The following is a 22,086-nucleotide window of genomic DNA, read 5'->3' as shown; positions in this document are numbered from 1 at the left end:
ACATCATCTTCATAATACTTTGTGTCAGAGTTATAAGCCATCAAATAGAGGTAGTGAACATGTGACATGTTGCCCCACCAACAGGTAAGTTGTCACACTATATGGGTTAATATGTCACACTGGATTTTGCACCTAATAAAAAAAAGGACAAACTTATCCTGTTTTTTTGTTTGTTTGTTTTTACAGCCGGAGAAATTATCATTGATCTAAAAAAATCAGCGTAGTCAATGAGCAAACTTTATCATAAAATATTAGTAAATGGATTAAAGTACTTAGGAACTGCTGGCATTTTATAGCTCTCAGCCTCAAATGCCTGTATCCCCCCTCTCAAACTGGAAATTTGAGATTAAATTGAATTTCCAAAAAATAAATAAAGCATTTTGGTTCATGGATGGATGGTTCATCATGAAACTTAAACCAGTCCTGACATGTGGGCATACTGTAATTGCAATAATTGGAACATCTATTTTTGAACATTGAAGTGGTAGAGAATGAATGTGACTTTATGAAAAATGGGACTCAATTTATCTGTTAGTGCCTCTGCCAAAGAGGTTATGCATCACCTGCTTCTCTTGGTCTATTTGTGTGTTCACATTATGTGAAAACACGCCAATACATCATTTTGTGGCAGTCCTTTAACATAGTGAAAATTGCATTTATTTTATGACCACCTCAGTAAGTGGCCAAGTTGAGTGCATGTGACACAACTGTAATGTAAATAATAGCACTAAACAACTTCATTTGTGGGTGAAAGCACATTTTAAGTGGCTGTTAATTGTATTTTGGTATAGTGCTCGTGTCCACAAAACACCCTCACATATGTCTGTCGTCGTCCTCTAGCGAGGTGTGCTAATGTAGGTCTGGAATAGTGGACAGATAAAGCTGTCGTGACACCTTCTCTCTGCTTCTTCCTCTCTAGCATAAAGTGATAAATGAAGTGGCCCTAATGGTGTTCTTTTACAAAGTAACATTTCACATAAACACACACCACCGAAAGATGCATTAGATGCTTTTGTGCGCGCGAAGGTTTTAAGAGGCTAATTATAGCTTCTAAACACAATTGTCTCCCTGTTTTATTCCGCCATGTATCATTCATTCTCTCTTTTGCACTCGGTCTACATTTGACTGAATCCACAATGCAGCACTTTGCAAGCTCTCCATTGGTTGTCTGGGTCTGTGATACAAGGCTAATATGTATTCTTGGAGTAACTGCGGTGTAGTGCCAGGTTTCCTTCAACCATACAGTAAATACAAGTACCAGACTTATTTCCTTGGGGAGAGGTTTGCTGGTCAGACAAGAATAATGGTCACGAGTGTAATTACTACTTGAGGGCTTCTTTTCCTTCTTCTCCTACCTAGACCTCTCCTGAAGCTCGATTTATCTGTCTGTAGGGCCTTGGCAGATGGGAAGCTGGTGTTTTGTTACAGGCTCCAGCTGTCTGTCTGTCTTCTGGGAACAGTTCATGGAATATTTAACTAGAGCAGACCTTTGAGGCTGCATCTAGATCTTTGTAAACAGGTCACACAGTCAAAACCAAGGCATAGTTTAACAGTTCGCCTCATCTTGAGGTTGTACGGTTACGTCAAATAGAATGTGTAGGAGTTGTGAATGTTTACTGGCTGGTTGCTCAGGTATTATCAGTTTTTTTGCTAGTACTTCACAGGTTTGGTTAAACTTTTGTTGCGCAATTTGTTTGAGTGAGAAGGCTACAATAGGAAACCTTGGTGTGTACCAAACAAGTAGACCAAGACCATTTGAAAGACTAGGTCGGCGGGTGTCTCGTGGGAGGCGCGGGGGCTGTGGGCCGGTGGGGTGTCTGGCGGGCCTGCCGTGCCCCGTTCTGCTGCGTAGGGCTTGGGGCGCGGGCCGTGTTGGGGTGGGGGGCGCTCCTGGCTCCTGGGTTTGCTCTCAGGGGTTGTTCCTTGGCACTGCCGTGGCCTGGGGGGAGCTGGTGTGCTTGCTCTGTCCTGGTGGAGGTTTTCATACATGCCAGATCCACCACACCAGCATCTACCAAAATTCAAACACATTCTGCTTCTTCCTCTGGTCGTTGAATCGGTGGAGGCTGATGTCTGTGAATCTCACTCCGCTTCATCTATCCTTTCTTCCTTTCCTCAGTCTCTCCTTTGGTCTCTTGAGGTCTCCCTAATTTGTTGGAATTTAGATGTTTCTGGGGTTGGTGAAAGATTCTGGTTGGTAACCCGGTGGGTAGTAGGTGATGTCTGGTCGGTGTTGGATTTCACTTTCCTTTCTTTTCTTTGATCCTTCCTCGGGTCTCCTGACAACCTCACGACTCTAGCTGGATTCTGAAGTATTCGGTTTAGGTGAACGGTATGGGATTTTTAATAGGTTTTAGGTGAATTAATGAGTACACATTCACACGCACGCACACACACACACACCCGCACATGCACATACTCACACATACAAAAAAAGAAAAAGAGAAAAGAAAAAAAAAAGAGAGAGAGCAATGATGATGACCTGTCGAATCGGTAAGATTACAGAAAGAACAATACTGAGCTTTCTCTTAAAAAAATAAAAAATGAAGGACTAGGTCTTAGGCTGCGTTCAGACTGCAGGCAAATCGGATTCCTCCTCAAATCCAATTTTTAGGGTTGACTGTTTTTAGCAAGTGTCCAAATCCGATCTGGCCCTGTTCACACTGAGCCACATTATTGACCCATCTGACAGGTTGCTGTAGCAACGACGTAGAATGGAGGCGGCACCCAGCATGTGTAATGTTTGACCTCATGTGACACTGTTTACCGCTCTGTACTTCCCATTCCTTGCAAGCGGTTTTCTTTTATTTTTCTTTATTTTCTTTATTCATTTTTAACGACCATATATCTATAGCTATGACCAGGCACTATTTCGCTGATTCCAGTTGCGCATGTGAAGATCTGATGGGTGTCGTCAGGACAGTCAAATCCATTCTGAGTGTTTTGACCTGATCAGACTGAGACGCATTTTGTCCAAATCAGATCTGAAACTACCTCCCGCATGTGGTTTCAATCGGTTCCGCAAAAATGGGATTTCATGTGCTTTGTGACCATTCAGACTACAAAAGAGCCATCTACATACAATCTGAATGGGCTAAAAATCGGATTTGGGCAGCCAGCCTAAACAAGGCCTTTGTCGGCTTGGAAATCCGTTCTGGTGTTGTTTGGGTCTTTAGCTTAAATGTGAACGCTACGGCGGGGTAGCTATATTAAAAAGGGATTCATGGACTGGTCCCTCTAAATCGTGTGCTAGTCTCTTGGGGTAAAATGGAAGGAAATAATCATTAAAAAGCACTGCATCGGCCTCAAAAGACACCGGCCCACCGGGCATCTGTCCTGCATGCCAGATGTCCAGTCATGGCTGTATGGCTCTACGCTTGCTTTCGAACACTGGATCTATGGGGTATATGCCACGGAGGAGGCGGGACTTCTGACTTCCGGGTTTCACACATCAGCGCGTTTCCGGCCACTTCTGGCCGCGTTCCAACACTCGCACCCCCACCCCTGCGCCCCCCAAATGCTTGCTCCCGCCCATCTCTGAAAGACAGACACACTGTCGACGGTAACTGCAACCGAGTTGCACAAAGGCGGAAGCGTAAGTACTGGGCCCACACGTCGCAAACCAGAGCGAGAAACAAAGCTGATGTGTGAAACCCGGAAGTCTGAAGTCCCGCCTCCTCCGTGGGATATACCCCATAGATCCAGTGTTCGAAAGCAAGCGTAGAGCCATACAGCCATGACTGGACTGGTCATCTGGCATGCAGGACAGATGCCCGGTGGGCCGGTGTCTTTTGAGGCCGATGCAGTGCTTTTTAATGATTATTTCCTTCCATTTTACCCCAAGAGACTAGCACACGATTTAGAGGGACCAGTCCATGAATCCCTTTTTAATATAGACAGCAAAGTGTAACAACATCAATCAATATTAGTGCCAGATCTATGTGTTAGGCAGGGGTGCTCAGGAGTCAAGCCGGGCCTCAAAATTCCAGGGCTGATTTTTTTTTTTTGTGTGCCAGTCAAGTACAGTGGTCAGAACAATTCTACTGTAGTTATAGTTTTTATTCCCATCACAGGCCACTACATCATAAAAAATAATAATAATAATAAAAGTGCTATTATCTTTTGGTCATGACACACATTGCAAATCTGTTTTTGTGTTTGGTCTTTATCACTACAAATATTTTGAAAATGTTAAGTTCTCCCAAATGCAATTGAGCCCACCCCCAAAAAATCTATTCATTTGGAACTATTGACAATATTTAAAGCACAATTGCATAAAGCAAATATTTTCCTTTGTCCGCATTCACTTGAGTCGCCATGGCAAGGAGTAAAGAAGGGTGGGAACCGATATACTTCTTCCCACTCCAACTCCATCTTTAAAATGTACTGGGAAGTCCTTGATGCCATGATGAAAAGTGGCGCCTGTAATGCCCCCAGGCAGTTCATGATTGAAGGGGCTAGGTGATGGAAAACGGATGGTTCGAGGCTGCTGAGCTCTGTAGAAATGTGTCTGACAGCGAAGGGGCTGCCCCACAGGAACGTCAACTCCTTGATCAGAATCAAAAAGAAACTGTTTGAACAAGGCTTTGTGGAGGTGACATCCCCACAGTGCCTGTGTGGCTGCTCATTAAGAAAAAAATGGAGACGACTACAATCTTTATCCTGGTTGAGAGTAAGAAGAAGAGCCAGATCGAATCCAGTGCAGCAAATAGGCAAGTGAATTTCCCTGCAACATCATTTTGGGCAAGAACTCTAAAATGCAATGAGCGAAAGATGTGTTTATCTTTTTTTTTTGTTGTTGTTGTTTTGTGGGAGTCGATCGTAAAATTTGAAAAAAAAAGGGGAGGATTCGAGCACTCCCAAGAATAAAAAACTATTGATAGTCGTAACATAAATGTCGAAAAACTTACAAATCCTCTTTAAACTTGGGGGGGGGGGGGGGGATTATGAAAAGGTATGAAGAAGCTGAGGCATTTTGTTGCATAGAGTTATTCCTCTCTGTAACAGAGTGCCATCTTCTCTATGCCTTTTTATGATTAAATCAGAATTATTGGAAATTGAGATTGAGATCTAAATAGTTTTGACATTCATATCTCTGAACTTAACGTCTTACAATATTACATGACTGTATTGTGTCATTTCGCCTGGTCTAGTTCAAAATCCATCTTGTTCTATAAATCAGCTGGGACTATCTGAAGCCCCTACCCTTCCCTTGAGCAGAATACTGTACGCTGAAGAGAAAATGAATGGATGGATGAAAAGGGGAAACACATTGTAACAGTTCTAAAAGCCTTTGCACTTCACAATAATTTGTCTTGCCTGCATGTGAATGTTCAGCGACATGACAGAAAGTTGTGTGATCTTCCAGCATTGATTGTGTCCTAAAACTGAGTTAAAGTCCATTTCCTCTTCCTGCAGGTAACAATCGATCACTCGTCTCTCACTGAGCCGGTCTGTTAAGAAAATTTCTGTCCTTGTGGATCTAATTTGAAATCTCAATCTACGAGGCAGCTCAAACACGCTGCACTAAGTATACAAATGCACGGATGTCATTAAGGATGCGCTCTTTTATTTGGTTATTCTGCACCTTGCAGTCATCTGCTTGGGAATGAGCAGACAGATGGGAATCCGTAGAACGTTCTACTCCTACACACCTCACGCAAGGCTTAAAACACTTCGAGGTGACGGTTTTAGCAAATGAGATTGTTTTTCCCTCCAAAACAAATGAGAGGGCCCAGCATCATTGATTGCAAACAAAGCGTACAATTGGCTGCCGTTGTTACGATGCTGATTGCCTAAGGTGTCATTTGCTCCCCACTGAGTGTTAGTGCTATTGGAAGCGATAAAGGAGTCTGTTGATTGTGTGTTTCACTTTTTGCTTTCAACACCCCTGTCTTGTTTCAGCCTCCAGGTCAACGCGCTTCTTCTGACAGGACATGTAGTGGCCAATGGAAGGTCAACAAATCAAATATTTACTCCAATCTGAATAATAATAACTGAATATCTGTCTCAGCTGGGTGAGAACAAAGCTCTGAGGAAAACGGCAGCATGTGCTTTATTTGAGAGCATGATGGATTCTGGGTCACTTCCTTCTCACAGGCACTCATTTGAGTCAATTTCTTTACTTTCATGGTGGCTGGCTGCTAACACTTTCCTAGTACAATTTGATTAATGGTGCACTTCCACTGGTAGTTGTAATAAAGTTAAATGAGGTCATGAATGGCTGAGGCACTGTAGAATCTGCAGTGGGTAATTGAGGAGGTTGGAGTCTCCAAGTTTATTAAATGTGCGTGTATTCTCATCCATTCCTTCCCTCATGTCGTGAGGGCAGTAATTTTGTTGGACCTTATTTAGCAATGGTTTTAAAATTGGTGGAGAATTAGTGAAATCAATGACGGCTCACATCTAGCATGAGATGGATTTTGCACTGGGATTTTATTGACTTTTAAAAACAAAAAAAATACACATACAGTCATTTGACTAAGATGCATGCATGTCACATTACTACTTGTTTTGTTTTACTACTACTACTACTACCACCACAACTACTTATAAGAGTAAGAATAATATTGAAATTTAGGGATGTCCGAGACCATTTTGTTTCAGCCCGATACCAGCATGAGTACTCACTCTTGAATTGTCACCGATACAGATACCAAGTATTGATACCACTAGTACTTTCGATGCATAAAATTTCCCCAAAAATACAATGACAGATAATTTTAAAGAAAGACCTATACAGTGGTACCTCGGAGTTTGAACATAATTCGTTCCTGCAAAGTGTTCAAAGTCCGAATTGTTAAACCTCCGGAACATTTTTTTCTCATAGGAAATAATGTTTTTTTTTTTTTTTTTTTTTTTTTTTTTTTCTGGGGAGATCTCAGTATTGATCATTTGAAATGTCATCATCATTGTTCTCCCTTTTTTTTTTTTTTTTTTTTTTTTTTTTTATGTGTGTGTGTGCGTGTGTGCGTGCGTGTGTGTGTGTGTGCGTGCGTGTGTGCGTGCGAAAAAAAATAAAAATAAATAAGAATTCCCATACCGTTCACCTAAACCGAACACTTCAAAATCCAGCCAGAGTCGTGGGGCCGCCAGGAGACCCAAAGGGGGACCAAAGAAAAGAAAGAAAAGCGAAGCCCAGCACCGACCAGACACCACCCACCGGGCCACTAACCTTCACCAACCCCAAAGACATCCAAACTCCAACAAATCAGGGAAACCTCAAGGGCCCAAAGGAGAAACTGAGGAAAGGTAGAAAGGACAGACGAAGCAGAGTGAGATCCACAGACACCAGCCTCCACCGAATCAATGACCTGAGGGAGAAACAAGTTGTGTCTGAGTCTCGATAGATGCTGGTGTGGTGGATCTAGCATGCATGAAAATCTCCACCAAAGAGGGGAGCCGTCGACCCCCGCCAGGACAGAGCAAGCGCAACACCTCAGGGCCCCCCAGGCCGCGGCCGCGCCAAAGGACGACCCCCGGGCCCCGCAGGGGCCACCGGCCGGAGAGCAAACCCCGGAGCAGGAGCGCCCCCCACCCCAACGCGGCCCGCGCCCCCAACCCAACGCAGCAGGACGGGGCACTGCAGGCCCACCAGGCACCCCACCGGCCCACAACCCCCGCTCCCCCCGCGACCCCCCCGCCCCCCCACCCCCGCCACCCACCCCAACCCAGCCCCAACCGCCCCCAGGTCCCCAAATCCCCAGACACCCTCCCCACCCCAGCACCCCCCACCCCGGCACCCCCACCACCACCCCCCCACCAACCAAGCCGCCCCCGCCCCCCGCCCCCACCCCCACCAACCGACAGCCCCCCAGCCCCCGACCCCGGACCCCGGGGACACACCGCACCCAGGCATCCGCGCCGAAGAGGGGGCCGGGCAGCGGAGCGGAGAGGGCACCCGCGCCCACCCCACCACGCGGAGGGACGGAACACCAGGGGCAGAAGGGGAGATGGGGGCACCGGAGGACGGGCGGCATCCCCGAACCCCAGGCCCAGCGGGGAGAGGCCCCGGTCGTCACCCCAACGATCTAAGTGAAAAACTAACCCTGTTACTAAGTTCGCCAGCTCGCCGACTGGCGAACTCTACCCCTAAACCGTGTGTGTGACCCCACCCAGTGTATATACATAAGTGTGTGTGTGTGGTGCATTAAAATTGGGGGCAGGTGAACCGGAGCAGAGGGAAATGATATCCCCCCCCGCTCCGATCCATCCGCCCCCCAGGCATGTCAATGAGCGTATGTGGTGCATTAAAATAAATTAATGGGGGGGGGGGGGGGGGTGCACCCAGACAGGCGACCGCAGCACTGCTTCATACCGCGGCCGCCCCAACCGATGCCCCCCCCCCCCCCCCCAGTTGTGTGGTGCATTAAAATTTGGAGGGGAGCTGCAGGGCGGAGACGGTGTCTCCACCCCACCCCACTCCCCCCCAAAGTGTGTTATGTGCCCTAAAATGTATTGTGCAAAACTAGTGCAGTGAGTTAAGAGGAGCGACCAGCTGGGCCCCCCCCAACCGGGCGGGGGGGGGGAGGCGCACCCGCCCACCAAAACCCCCACCCACCCCACCGGGACCCCGGCGGGGCTTGCCCCCCGGATACCGGGGCCCGCCCGAAGTGCCCGGAGGCCCACCGGAGCGGGGCGGGCACAACACCAATCCCGCCCACTCCCCCGGCCCCCGGAGCGCCGAGACCCGGGCCACGGACGGAACCCCCGGCCTAGGGGAGGGGGAGGAGGGCGGACAGGGGAGGGGGAGGGGACGGGGGAAGGAGACGACAGGAAGGGCAGGAGGCAGCAGCAGGGCCGCAGAGAGAGGGGGAGAGGAGGAGGAAGGGCGACGAGGGAGAAGGGACAGGGAGGCGGAGGACGGGCGGGGAGAGGTGAAGAGGGAGAGGAAGCAAGGGGGAGGAAGGGGGAGGGGAGAGGGAACCACGGGGCACCCCGGCGGCCCACAGGCCCCGACCCGCGTCGCCGGACCCAGAGCGACGGACCGCGCCGGGGCGGCGCCGCCCCGGACACCAGGGAGAGCCCCGCAACACAGCACCCACCACGAGACCCAGGGAACGACCAAGACGCAGCCGCCACCCAGCAGCCAACAGAGGGGCAGACCCGCCCACGCCCAGCCAGGTGGGACAGCACCTGTAGCGTTAGTCCCCTGGCATGCAGTGAATCCGAATATTAGCCTTTAGTGCCCATTGGAGGTGAATCTGTTCGATCCTGTTGGCAGCAACTGGGTTCCTGACTATAAAAACACAACCATTAGTAACAAACTGCCAAATGCAGAGACATCAATGTAAGTTATCACGATGTGGTGGCTCTCGCTAACAGGCAGAATTAAATAACCAGAATTAGGTTAAAATATTCTATATACGTAGACCATATTTCTATGAATTTTGATATTTGTTTTTTATTTGAGGCCGATATTTTTTCCATTAAAATGTGATTTATGAGGAGGTTAGACCATTGGTCGATATTCAGAGTTTGTTTATTTTTCCAGTTAACAAGGAAATAAATAAATAAATAAATAAATAAATAATGTTAATGCAATTAATCCGTTCCCAAGCTCCAAAAACAGAAAATTCCTATTTTAATTTATATTTATATTTTTTACATTTACAGTACAGTACAGCATTTAAACAACAAAAATACCTTACCTTACCTGTTGTGGTGTGATGGCATCAGTGGATGATAAATGCTACGTTAATGCTAGCTTTAGTTCAGGGCTGAGTTTGTGTATTTTACATTGGGCATATTGTTAGACTACTAAATTTAGACAATTAAGTTTAGACTACTAAGTTGTTAACATCAGGCACGTTGTTGAACAGCTAAGGGGGGTCCTCGTGCCAGTATTTACAGAAGTAGTCACGGTAGTTACAACGGCACGATAATCTCCTTCCTAATTCCACTGTGGTTCGTAGCACTGTATGCTTTTCTTTGCTGCCACTGGCATTGTTGTCTTTCTTTGGGCCCATGGCGAAGAAAATTGTTGTGGAAAAATCAAAATGCGATCGCGAGTATGGGCCTCCAAGAGTATTCACGACCTGACTGGAAATGAGCAGTGCATCGTCTCAACTACCGCAACGTGAGCTTCACTCGGCTACCTGTTTTCAAGGTATGTTCGCCTTAGCTTGCTTTGCTTGGGTATTCAAACTCCGAAAATGAGTTCACATTCCGAGGCATTTTTTTACTCAGTTATTTTGGTTGAAGTCCGAATTGTATTCCACTGTATATCCCAATACCTGTATAGAATTTTCTTTAAAGGGACAGTATGTAGGATTTTGTGCTATCTAGTGGTGAAGTAATAATTCATAATTTTTTTTTTTTAAAAGTATGTTCTATTACATCAACATATGTTATAATTGTAGGTCTAGTAATCACTAATGAATATTATATTATATTATATTATTGTATATTATATTATATTATATTATAATAACTGTGAATTATACTGATATGTTCCCTCACCACATTTCTGCAACAGATACAGAAAGTAGAAGAACTTTGCGAACGTGGTGCTTACAGCTCGTGTATTTCATGTTCAATGAAATCCCAAGACAATAAAGGCAATCTGGAGAGAAATGTGCTGTCCAGTCAGCTATACAGACAGCTTGGTCTCAGCTGTAGGTCATGGGTCCACAGGATAGTAATAAAAAAAACACACACACAGCTAAAACCGAAAATGCTGAGGAATAAAACATTGGACTATTCTTAAGTGGCCTTGCATGCACCCTTATCTAAATCGTATTGAATATCTGGTGGTCTTGAAATAAGCAGTCTGGAGAAGGCTCCTCCCTTTCACAAAGTACTCAACAAGAGTAAGGCATTGTTTCACGCGCAACTCGGTCTCCCCTTTTTGTGTTAGCGCTGTTAATACATAACAATGATCTGGGAAAACAAACGTCTTGACTTGGCAGAGTAAAAGGGGCTGTTGTGTTTTGATATGTGACTGACTGGTGTTAATTATGGATGCAATTGACCTCATGTGTGGTGGGTTTGATACTTTTTTTTCTTTGAAAGTAAGATTGAGATTCAAGGCTCAAAACAGGATGTTCCGTTCATTCCATTTGAGCAACAGTTTTTCTGAAAATACGATGACCCTTTTCAACAAAAACAAATCTATTATATACAAATAAAGACTTTTCATTACCAAAACCTTGAGTCTGATATAATTTGCCGATTTTCTGTAACTGAGAGGTCATTTAAGAAATTACATTTTTTAATATTGTTTAAAGACTTCATTGTTCATCCTCTATTTCTTTTTAGTCATGTCAGACCTCTCATTTGTCTGGCTAGATTATCAGGGAAGGTTTGATGTTCTCAGGCGCACTGTTAAATCAATGAGATACTTTGGGTTCTTTTCTAAGCGTGGATCTCTTTGCCAAAGTGCACTTCTGGACGACATCCAGCACAATCTCACTTTCAACAGGTCGGATGATCTCTAGTGCTCCTTATCTGTGAACGAAACTTGACTTTGAACATCTGACTGTGAATAGCTGCCATTACAAAACTGTAGCACTAGTGCTCTGATACAATTGAATAAAAGTCGTTCTTTTTTTTCTCTTTTTTTTACCGATGCTGTGTTGTTTTTAGATAAATGCACCCCTAAAAAAGGGCTAGACACGCCTATGCTCAAGTTTTTTGTTATGGCACGTGTTTGCATGTCACTTGTTGCTAGGCAGGGTTCACAGGGATCAACAATTTGTGCCCTCTAGACATTAAATACATTCAAATCTAAATGTCAGCCATGAATACAACGATGTTTCAATAGCACTTTGGGACTTGAATCATTGCTCTGTATGAAACACGGACATATTGAATGTTTATGTTCATTGCCGTAGCATCTTTAGCGTCTGGCCTTTTCCACGTTTACCTTGAAGTACACAGACCTAAATAAAAACTATATTAGACATCAGTACTGTAGGCAAAGCCAGCAAACAAAACAAGCCAATTATTCCTCACTGCTGCTTTAATGTTAGGGGTTCAAAAACTAATGCCGAGCCTTTGAAGCATTGCGCCGACGGATGGGCAGGTTATATTATACATGCACCGTTTCTCTGACTCCACAGTAACCTCATCTCATACATGAGATGAGGTCTTTTCTTTCAATCATTCTCAGCTATTGCAAGATGAGCTCTTTAATGTTGCGGCTCTATCACCACCTTCTAGATGCATTTATTAGATGCATGTTCTGTTTCATTGTTTTGGATCATTTGAGGAAGTTCTATCATCTTGTGTGTCATCCTCGGGAGATCTCTTCTCCATAACTGGAGTATTACTTTTTGCTGTTGCAAATCAATAGTGAGTTTCAAATCAGATTTTCATCTCCTCTTTCCAGTGGTTCTTAGATTGGCTTGGATTAAGGCATCTAAAAGTGAAACAAGAATTTTGAGGGGATCTAGGGACAGACAGTTGTTTAATGTGGAAGTCAGCCTTATACATTTCTTGACAATAATGTTATATGTGACCTCACTAGTCTAAACATGACATTCTGATTAATATTACATTTGTGGAATAAGACTTGTGAAGCAAAATCCAGCCATTATTATGCATCTCAGGGGGCAGCCATTTTGCCACTTGCTGTCGACTGAAGATGACATCAATGTTGCTCAGGGCTCAGGCAACAACCAATCACAGCTCACCTGTTTTCTGAAGCTGGGCGACAGCAAATGGCAAAATGGCCGCTCCCTGAGATGGATAAAAACGGCTGGATTTTGCTGCTTAACTCATATTCCACTAACACATTATTAACCAGAATACCATATTTAGACCAGTGGGGCTGCACTTATTATTGAAAAAAAATGTTGACAGACTCTTGTGAGATGGCCATGATCATGATATGTAAACATATGTGATTGTAAATTAAGTTAAGAACGCAAAATGTGACTGACAAATATTTTGATTAAATATTGTAGCTTAAAGCTAAATAGAACCAGCCATAACTTCTTACATATCTTCTGTTTATGCGTGGCATTGCAGACCTTAACATTTCATTGCCAAACACTACATATATTGAAGTTACTTGTCAACAGAGTGCATCCATTGTGGGTTCTACTTGTTGATTTTTGGATTTCACATCCTTCAAATAGATCTGTTGAAATCTGCACATGAACATGAGTATGTTTTTCGTTTCAAGGCCAGTGGCTGATAACATCCTGTTGCATTAAATCTTTGGTGCCAAAAAGCACTCACAGTTTCTCACATCACTTGTACACATGACAGGGATGGATGTTTCCCCTGCCTGAACATTGATGGAGGTCTTTCAGTGTGCAGCTTAAAGGTCTCTTCCCAGTTGACTTTTTAAAAACTCACCTCTGCACACAGCTGAAGAGAGCACTTTCCATGGCAACATACAAATAATTTGTAGGCAAATTTATTTCTTTAGATAGCGGTGTTTGTGCAGCCACCTCACTCTGACCTTAACACATCTCTGCGATTGCATGTTGTGCACTGAATGTATTCATATTTATATATAAACGTGGATGTAGGGAAACCAACCGAGTAATTTAAAAGTTCTGCATCTTCTTTTTCTTCATTGCAAAAGAATAACACAAAGTAAATAATATAATAAATAACACAAAGTAAATACCGGTCCCGATGAAACAACGTGTTGCTCAAAAATTCCCACTTCCTACAATGACGACTAAGCTAACACCTGACTTCACTTCTCCAATAATGGCAAATTGTCACTTAAGTACCATTCACTGCCAAGTGATAGCGCTATTAACTGCCTCTTAAGTACAGCAATGAGTAACATTTGACAACATTTGAATAGAGATCACATATTTTTCAGTGATTGTCTTCCCTCGCATGTGTGCGTGAAACAAAACTAATAATTGACAAATAATAAAATAGACGAGGAGATGCCAGTCTGACTTAATGACGCATAAACTGTACACTATGGGCTATATGCCACGGAGGAGGCGGGACTTCCGACTTCCGTGTTTTCACCAATCAACTTTGTTTCCGTTTCTGGTTTGCGACGTGTGGGCCACGTCCCAGTACTTGCGCTTCCGCCTTTGTGCCCCTCTGTTGCGCGTTCCCGTCGATGGGAGCGAGACTGCGAGTGTATAGTTTGTCTCAGTGTCCGAAGCATTTCAGATAGCCGAGACGCCCTCCCGCCGATGAGCGGGAGCGCGCGGTTGGGGGGGGGACAGGGGTGGGGGTGCGAGTGTTGGAACGCGGTCAGCAGTGGCCGGAAACGGCGCTGATGTGTAAAACCCGGAAGTCGGAAGTCCGTGGCATCTACCCCATAGAATTCATAAGAAAGAGGAACTACAGTGCTTACAGCTTGAAGAGGAGCATTCTGGGCCTTCAAAATTAGCATTCCCATCTGGAGAGTGACATCATGTTAGCCTATGTGTCGTGTCATGTTTCAAGGGAAAATAACAATGAAGGCAGGAAAGAGATTTGTGTTTCCAAGCTTGAAATCTAGTCACTATTTTTTTAGTGTGTCAACTAAAGAAAATATTAGGGTATGTCGCACAATCTTTGTTCTGGACAAAATGTTATCTAGCTTCAAAAGATTGTAGCAGTATGTTAAAAAAAAAAAAAAAAACAATAACGTAATAATGATCACAACACATTCAAGCTTAAAAAGAAAGACACACATGGCTGTGTGACTGGGTAATTTTTGAGATACAGTGAACCCCAGTTTAGTTGAAAATCAATAGGTTATATAAATAATATGGAGACTATATGAGTAGCTTTTTAAAAAAAAATGTAGTTTACCTCTCACACACACACTTTAAACACACCTAAAGTTAATATAACATACTTTAAGTTATCAAAACACACATTTAAGCGTCTCAATTTTGTCACTCACACAGTTCTCTGAATATGCTGCAAAGCATGCTTGCTTCAAGCTGCCTAAATGACATTTACTGTCAAACTGACACATAATACAAAAGAAAATTAAACACAGCACAGTATATTTAAACTAGGGGGTTAAATCTGTTCTAAATGTACAATAAAAATACAATAAAATATATTTGTTTAGTTTTCATATTCTTGTTAACATAAAAGTGGGAAAACATGTTAAACTAATATAAAAATGGCTGCATCTTTAAGTCATTGATACAGTAATTTCATAATAATTCATAAAATTGAGTTAAAATTAAAAAGATGTACTGTACTGTAAAAAACGAGTGTGAAGTCAATTTTCTGCCACTAGATGGCATAATTGCAGTTCTAAGACTTTCATATTAAGAGCTTTCTAATCTTTAACATGAAGTAACTTGTGAAATTCTGATTATTATTTTTTTATTGTAAAACATAACTTGACCCAGTGAACACAAATATGTGCATTATTAGTACATTTATTACTGCAAAATTTTGACGTGGACGTGTCTGCTGCATTGCCACTGGAATTCCCCCAGTACCGGCTTTCCAAGTAAGGGGCGGTCATTAATTGCGCGGTAAAACAAATTAAGTGGCGTTAAAGAGATGTAAATTAATTTAGAATGAATGCACTAATTTTGACACCGCTAAATTAACACCATAATATTCAGCCAAACTATATCTTATCATCTAATTAAAGTCTGCCATCTTAATGCGAACATTTAATGCATCGCTGAGCTAACAGAAATTAGCTTACATGTTATGAAGCAGCAACACATACAAACAGAATATTACAATATTATATGGACATTCTGAGCTCTGTGGGAACAAAGAATATTAAAACTGTAAAACATCAAACTCTATTACACGTTTTGCTATTAATTACGCTGCATGTCTTCCAGTAGAGCTTGCACTAGCTAGCACTGAAGTTGTGCAACGCTAATTTGCTATACTTTATTTAGCTGACATTTTGCCTCCTCTTGAAAGATATTATAATGTGTTTAATGTATGACTGTACAACTACTATGGTAATATAGGCTTACTGTATATATTGAGCATATTTTTTTGTAAATGATATCATCTAAGATAGATGATTAAGCTCTAATTGGATTTTAAAACTGTTGTGGGTGATTGTTGTAAAACGTTGACTCTGCAGCCCAATTATGTTAGCAAACCTCCCACACATTGACTCATTATTATGTTCTTATCCTCCATGTCCTTGAGATGGCCTCCTGCTGTTACAATCCCGCCTTATGCGATATTTCCAAGCTAATGTGACACTTACTTCTTAATATGACACGCGAGTGATTAACAAGGTCATTAATCAACTTGTAAAATATCAACAGCAACCGTAATAATCCTCAGATGAGACACATAAATCATTTTTATTTCCTGCTGTTTAAAACAAAGTGCTACATTTTCCAAGGAAACAACAAAATGATTGGGCTGTTGTGATTTAAAGAGGGAGCGGGGATGGGGTGGTGGTGTTCATGTATTACTCAGTTGGGGTAATCTGCACAACACAGATGACTTTTTAGTAGAGAACAAACGGGAGTGAAACAACCATTTTCAAGAATTTACACAGCCAACAAATGTTTGTCGCCGGAAAATACAAAAACAACTTTTAAGACGACGAGGACCCAGCCAAATAGATAGCCTCTTTGTGGAGCAAAATAGACTTGCAGCCCAATTCGTTTGTGGAAGAGAACCAACTGGGAAGTTTTAATAAGGCTGTTAAAAGTTTTTGGAGTACATTTTCAGCAAGTTGCACAATGTTAGAGTCTGGTGCACATTTAATGGTTTTCTTTGGGATTATTTGTTACAGTAAACGCACCAATGAATTATTAAGGAGATGAATTTAATTTTAGTCTACCAGGGAGGCGTTATTATAGCCCAAGCAAAAGCTGCTCTGTAATGTTGGGGGCCAACAACTCTGATCATCGACGCCCACAGGAAGTTTAAAAGCTAAAATGTCGACAATGGATTTGCAAACTATGGTGACTATTATCATTACGGTCTGTTACATTACTGAAATCATTTGACTTTGGTAATCAGGTGTTTACTGTGCACAGTTTTGCTTGTGTGTTTTTATGTAGCATTTACTATCCTCACATCATTTCTCCTTACAATCTGTAATGTACCGTAAATTTTCCGTGTTATGGGCAATATAATTGAATGTAATAAATAAATAAGTACAAATACAGTATGTATGGTATATTAGATTATTATATGCCGTATATTACAAATGAGTGGATATAATTTCTGGTTCTTGTATCTTTCTTTTTCTTTGAGAATCATTTGATCTGGACAATTTAAAAACATGCAAATTCACACATGCCGCTCATGACCTCAATTTGCATGAGATAGTGCAAGCCTCGTTTGATGTTAAATGTGCAATCTGGCACTCAGTGTCTTGGCTCATGAGTAATCAAACAGACTTATGTTTGTTCATGTTGCATTTATGAATGGGACAAAAGTATATACGAGAGTGAGAGAAAAATTAAAATTAATCTTTTTCTTTTAAATTGGACCACTTTCCCAACTATTGTAGACTTCATTAGGTATCAGTGCACACTGCAGATTTATAATACAATATGAGAGCTGTATCAAAGATTCTGCCTTCGAAAAGGAAAAATGCTCAGTTTTGATTCACACTATTAGAGTGGTTTCATTTATGATTTTAGATGTTTTTTTTGTTAATGTGGTTGTATTTTGTAGTTGTATTTCTAATATACATTGCTGCTTTCATGTACCTTGTGTTGCATGCTTTCCATTTGATTGTAGTGTATCAATTAGGGATGGGCGAGTACCGATACCAGGTATCGGCATCAGGCTGGTACACAGCCCTATTTCAAGGAACAAGCAATTAGGAGACTAGAACATTTTACATAAATTTCATGCAATTTTAACAACAAATGCTATATTGGGATATACAGGTCTTTCTTTAAAATGTATTGTCATTGTTTTTTTATGAATCAAAGTATTTGTGGTATCAGTACTTGATATCAGTATTGATGGCTTCTCAAGAATTGAGTACTCATACTGGTATCGCTCTGAAAAAAAAACATCCCGAACAACCCCAGTAGCAACTCTTGTGGCCGATGAGTGTCTACTCCAAATGGATAGTAGCAACTAAGGTATATTTACGTTTAGACTAGAGCTGTCAAACGATTACATTTTTTATTCAGATTAATCACATCTTAGAATCACAAATTATCGCTTCCTAAAAAAAGCCTTTTTTAATCACCATTTTTTTCCCCACCAAATTTGAAGAGCACCAGTTATGTGCTGATTCTTTTGACATTTAATGTTATGAGGAAATCTTCCCAAAAAAATTATCCACTGCACACACTCATCCTCTTTTTCTAATCAGTTAATTACTTGCATAATTTAAAATGGGGGGAAAAAATGACACCAATATTTTGACATGAACAAATATTCTAAATGTGATACACAAACATGTATTAAATGCTTTACTTTAATGCACGTAATTATGTTTATTGCTAAAACACAACCTGTACTACCTTAAACGTACCAAAATCTATGGTCAAAATTAATAGTGTGATTAATCTGCATTAATTCATGATTGCGATAATTTTTTGTGATTGAATCAGTTAATGCTTTAACCTTGACAGCACTAGTTTAGACAGAATGTAACATATTACCGGAGATAATAGATAAAGTTTTGACCTTAGCACTGCACAACTGTCAAAGCCACAAAATATTAATTTAATGTTGCCAAGCATGAATTATTGTCTATTTAATTGTTGTAACTGATCATAAAATCATTGGTCTATCTACCCCAGAGGGATCCAGGGGAAGAAATGCGGCACTATCATCTTGTCTGCGGAGGAGCTGAGCAACTGTAGAGTAAGTAAACCATCATTATTATCACAAATGACAGTTTGGAAAAGCTGCTTGAAATGATTGTAGATATAAAGTACACTTTTTTATGGATTTATTTTTTACAATGCATGAAGTAAAAATGACACCAATGCAGTATGAAACTAAAATAAAAGAATGGTGCGCAAACCAGATTTATTTATTTTTTGTTACCTGGGGTGAGGTTCACGTTCCTATACGCTTTGGCTACAATTTCCAAGAAGGGTATGCAATGTTTCCACCAACTAAAACCACTCCCAAGTGTTGTAATAAAATATCAGAGATGCTTTAGTCAAAATACCTGAAGGTTCAATAATTACAGCACTATTATCACACTTTTTCTATACCTTTTTAAACCAGCCAACCTGTCTCAAATGAGCCACAACTCTTCTTGCCCTCCTTTAATGGGCAGTGTGCCAATTCACACACAGTTTTGTTTTACCGCGATGAGCAAGAAAATGGCTAGTGGCTTCTTGTGTGAATGTGCATTACGGAAGCACTGAGTCTGAAGTGGTAATAAAACAAAAAGACAAGCACTGACTGTATTTTCACTGGTGGAGTCGTCATCACACTTGTCAATTAGTGTGAGGATCTGTGCACGCTCACACATCACCAGACCCAAATACCCGCTCATTGATATCTACTTATTTTACCTCCCAACCTGTATATGGTCGTGTGTTTATGCTGCCGGCTATCTCTAACCCGTTCACCCCTCTCACAGCACAGCAGACAGGACATCTGTTGTCATTCAGTGGAGTGGCACACTGTTGAATGAAATGGCCCCGCAACATGATGAGGTGAATGCTGATCATTCTCCCGACTAAGCCTGTGGTCTGAAGCTGTGGACGCTCCACTGAGCTCACCGCGCACACGTTAGAGCAGGATATTGGAAAGCAAGAGAGTGAAACCGAACAAATTGCGCAAAGACAGAGGCAGAGAGGCAATGAAAGAGGGAGCAGATGTGAAATATTGAAAACAAAAGCAAATGTGCAATTAAAAGATGAAGAATTACAAAGGGTGTGCTGTGCATGTGTGTGTGAGTGTCAGAGAGAATGAAGCAAAAACAGTGAAGTGAATCGATAAAGGATTATTTCACACCCTGCAGGTACCAGCTCGTACCTCTAGAATCAGCTTGGATAATGACAGTGTGAGGCCGAGATTTGCTTAATTAAAACTCAGCCCAGCTTGACCTTGTCCTTGTCCTTTTCCCCACTTCACACACAAACCCTCAGTTTGCAGACATTATCCTTGAATTAAATCCCTATTTGGAATCTTAAACTATTTTCATCCTTTAGTGCATTTCGATTGTCTCCTTCATTTCCCATAGTTCCGTACGTTTGGTAATGTGGCATCAACAAGCCTGAGACCATTCAGTACTAAACAAACTTTGTTGTGCTTCAGTTGGTGAGAAAGCAATCTGATCATGACTCAATTGACAAATGGTCACATCATTTTTAAGACCATCTCTAAATTCACAGTCAAAGGTGATTATTTAAATTCACTACAAAAATCTTAAATGACTATAGTGTAAAGAAAAGAATTAGCGTCTACCTACTATTCTATAGATGAAGCAGTGCAGTCTGGAAGCACTTTGCACATTTCTATGCAGTAAGCCAAATAAGAAGAAACATCCAGAGAGAAAGACAAATAATTATTAGGTACTTTAAAGGGGAGCAGGATTTAGTAATTGCCGTTTCTTCATTTTCATTAAAAGATATTGATGTACAGGACACAAACATTCACACACACATACACACATGCACGGTTTTAATATTGATAGTTGATGACCTCTATTTTAACAAATGCTGTTGATCCTCAATCTTAGCAAGAATGTAAGTTCGTGCTACGGAACGTTAATGAGGCAGGGGCCGTTGCATATTTAATATCCCCAACACTGTTCATCGCCATAAATATTTTGATGTGCCTATTATCGCAGCAGCGCTTCCTTTGTATGTGTGTCTTTTTACTCTGGCTGAATCAGGGTAACAGCAGCAGCAGCAGCAACGCACAAGACCATTCAAATAGCTACTTGGAAAGACTAATGAGAACCCTGGAACAAAGTGTTTAATGTGATGAGAAGAAGAAGCAGGTCTTTTTTTTGCTATGCCACTTGCTTCCATATTAATTTATCTGAATATGACACGGGTTTGCAAGTTGCCCCAAGTATTCCGTGACTACACGTACTCCTAAATGCATGAATTGATAAAAGGGTTTCCTTTATTCATTTAAAAAGACATGGTTATTGTGTTATACAGTAAAAAGGCAAAAATATTTTTTTAAATGGCTGATAATCATCCTCAACCACCACAATGACAAAATGAGAATGAGAATTTTGTTATGTCCAGCAAAATGGGTTTAACATAACCAGGTATAATGTTTCACACAAAACTTCACATGCATATGATTTGAGTTGCCATGACCACAAGAGGCAGCACTTGTTTTGAGCCCTGAATCATAATTTCATTTTTATTACTTTATTATTATTTGTTGACAAATTGCAAAAACATACACGTGCCAGTAATCAGACGCTAACGTTGATAAACTGCTGCTAGCTAACACTAATTTGTGCATCCAAAAACACTGCAGCTCTGCTAAACATCTGCCTTTGACATTACCCAACCATCCCTCGAAAATGGTGGCTCTTCGCCCTGACGCCTGTTGCGTGGGGCATATTATTTAAATTAGCCCAATTGCTAGCAAACTAGATAGGAGGGGCGGGGTTGTTGGAATAATGCGAAATGCGATCTTTGTTGACAGTTCAACAGCGCTAAGCTAGTCATCGCACTCACCATTATCCAACCTTTTTGACTCAGTCCCTACAGCTATTGGAAGCGGGCTGTGTTGTTTACGCATTGTAAAATTGGAACTATACCTCCTCACGTAGCCTCCGTGGACCCCATAATCCGTGGCCAATTTGGACAGGTGTGAAGTAATTGCCTTGTGCTTCGTGCAGAGTCCCCCGATGGAAACATGGAAAACTAGTAACAGTACAATTAGTTTTGGAAACAATTAAGTAATTATAAAACAGTATATTATTTGAAATAAAAAGTACTTCATGACTTTTCGAGCTTCGATCAAGACAAATAATTAATTGTCCAGCAATGAAACACCACTTCTGACATGAGCGATAGATAGATAGATAGATAGATAGATAGATAGATAGATAGATAGATAGATAGATAGATAGATAGATAGATAGATAGATAGATAGATAGATAGATACTGCAAATATCATTGTGCCATTTCTAATCTAACTGTAAATTACTGGAATGTGCATAGCTTTCATTAAAATGCTTTTGAGTCAGCGGTAACTGTCACCTGCTGTCGGCCTTTGAGGGTCTCAGCCTGTGGAGTTCCATGTCCATGAGAAAC

The 22,086-nt window shown here is 41.7% G+C and overlaps 1 protein-coding gene across 3 annotated transcripts in view; it reads left to right on the top strand.

Moving 5' to 3' along the window:
- cpne5b (copine Vb) overlaps positions 1–22,086 on the top strand; it is a 94,911-nt gene that overhangs the window by 43,125 nt on the left and 29,700 nt on the right. For all 3 annotated transcript variants that reach the window (XM_077573729.1, XM_077573730.1, XM_077573731.1), the window contains one exon: positions 18,639–18,702. In XM_077573729.1, coding sequence (XP_077429855.1) covers positions 18,639–18,702 — 64 coding nt within the window. The remainder of the gene's footprint in view (positions 1–18,638; positions 18,703–22,086) is intronic.

The sequence above is a fragment of the Vanacampus margaritifer genome, chromosome 8 (genome assembly GCF_051991255.1).
Source record: "Vanacampus margaritifer isolate UIUO_Vmar chromosome 8, RoL_Vmar_1.0, whole genome shotgun sequence".
Taxonomy (NCBI): Eukaryota; Metazoa; Chordata; class Actinopteri; order Syngnathiformes; family Syngnathidae; genus Vanacampus; species Vanacampus margaritifer.
Note: the sequence above shows the minus strand (reverse complement) of the source record. Positions and strands in the feature narration are given on the sequence as shown.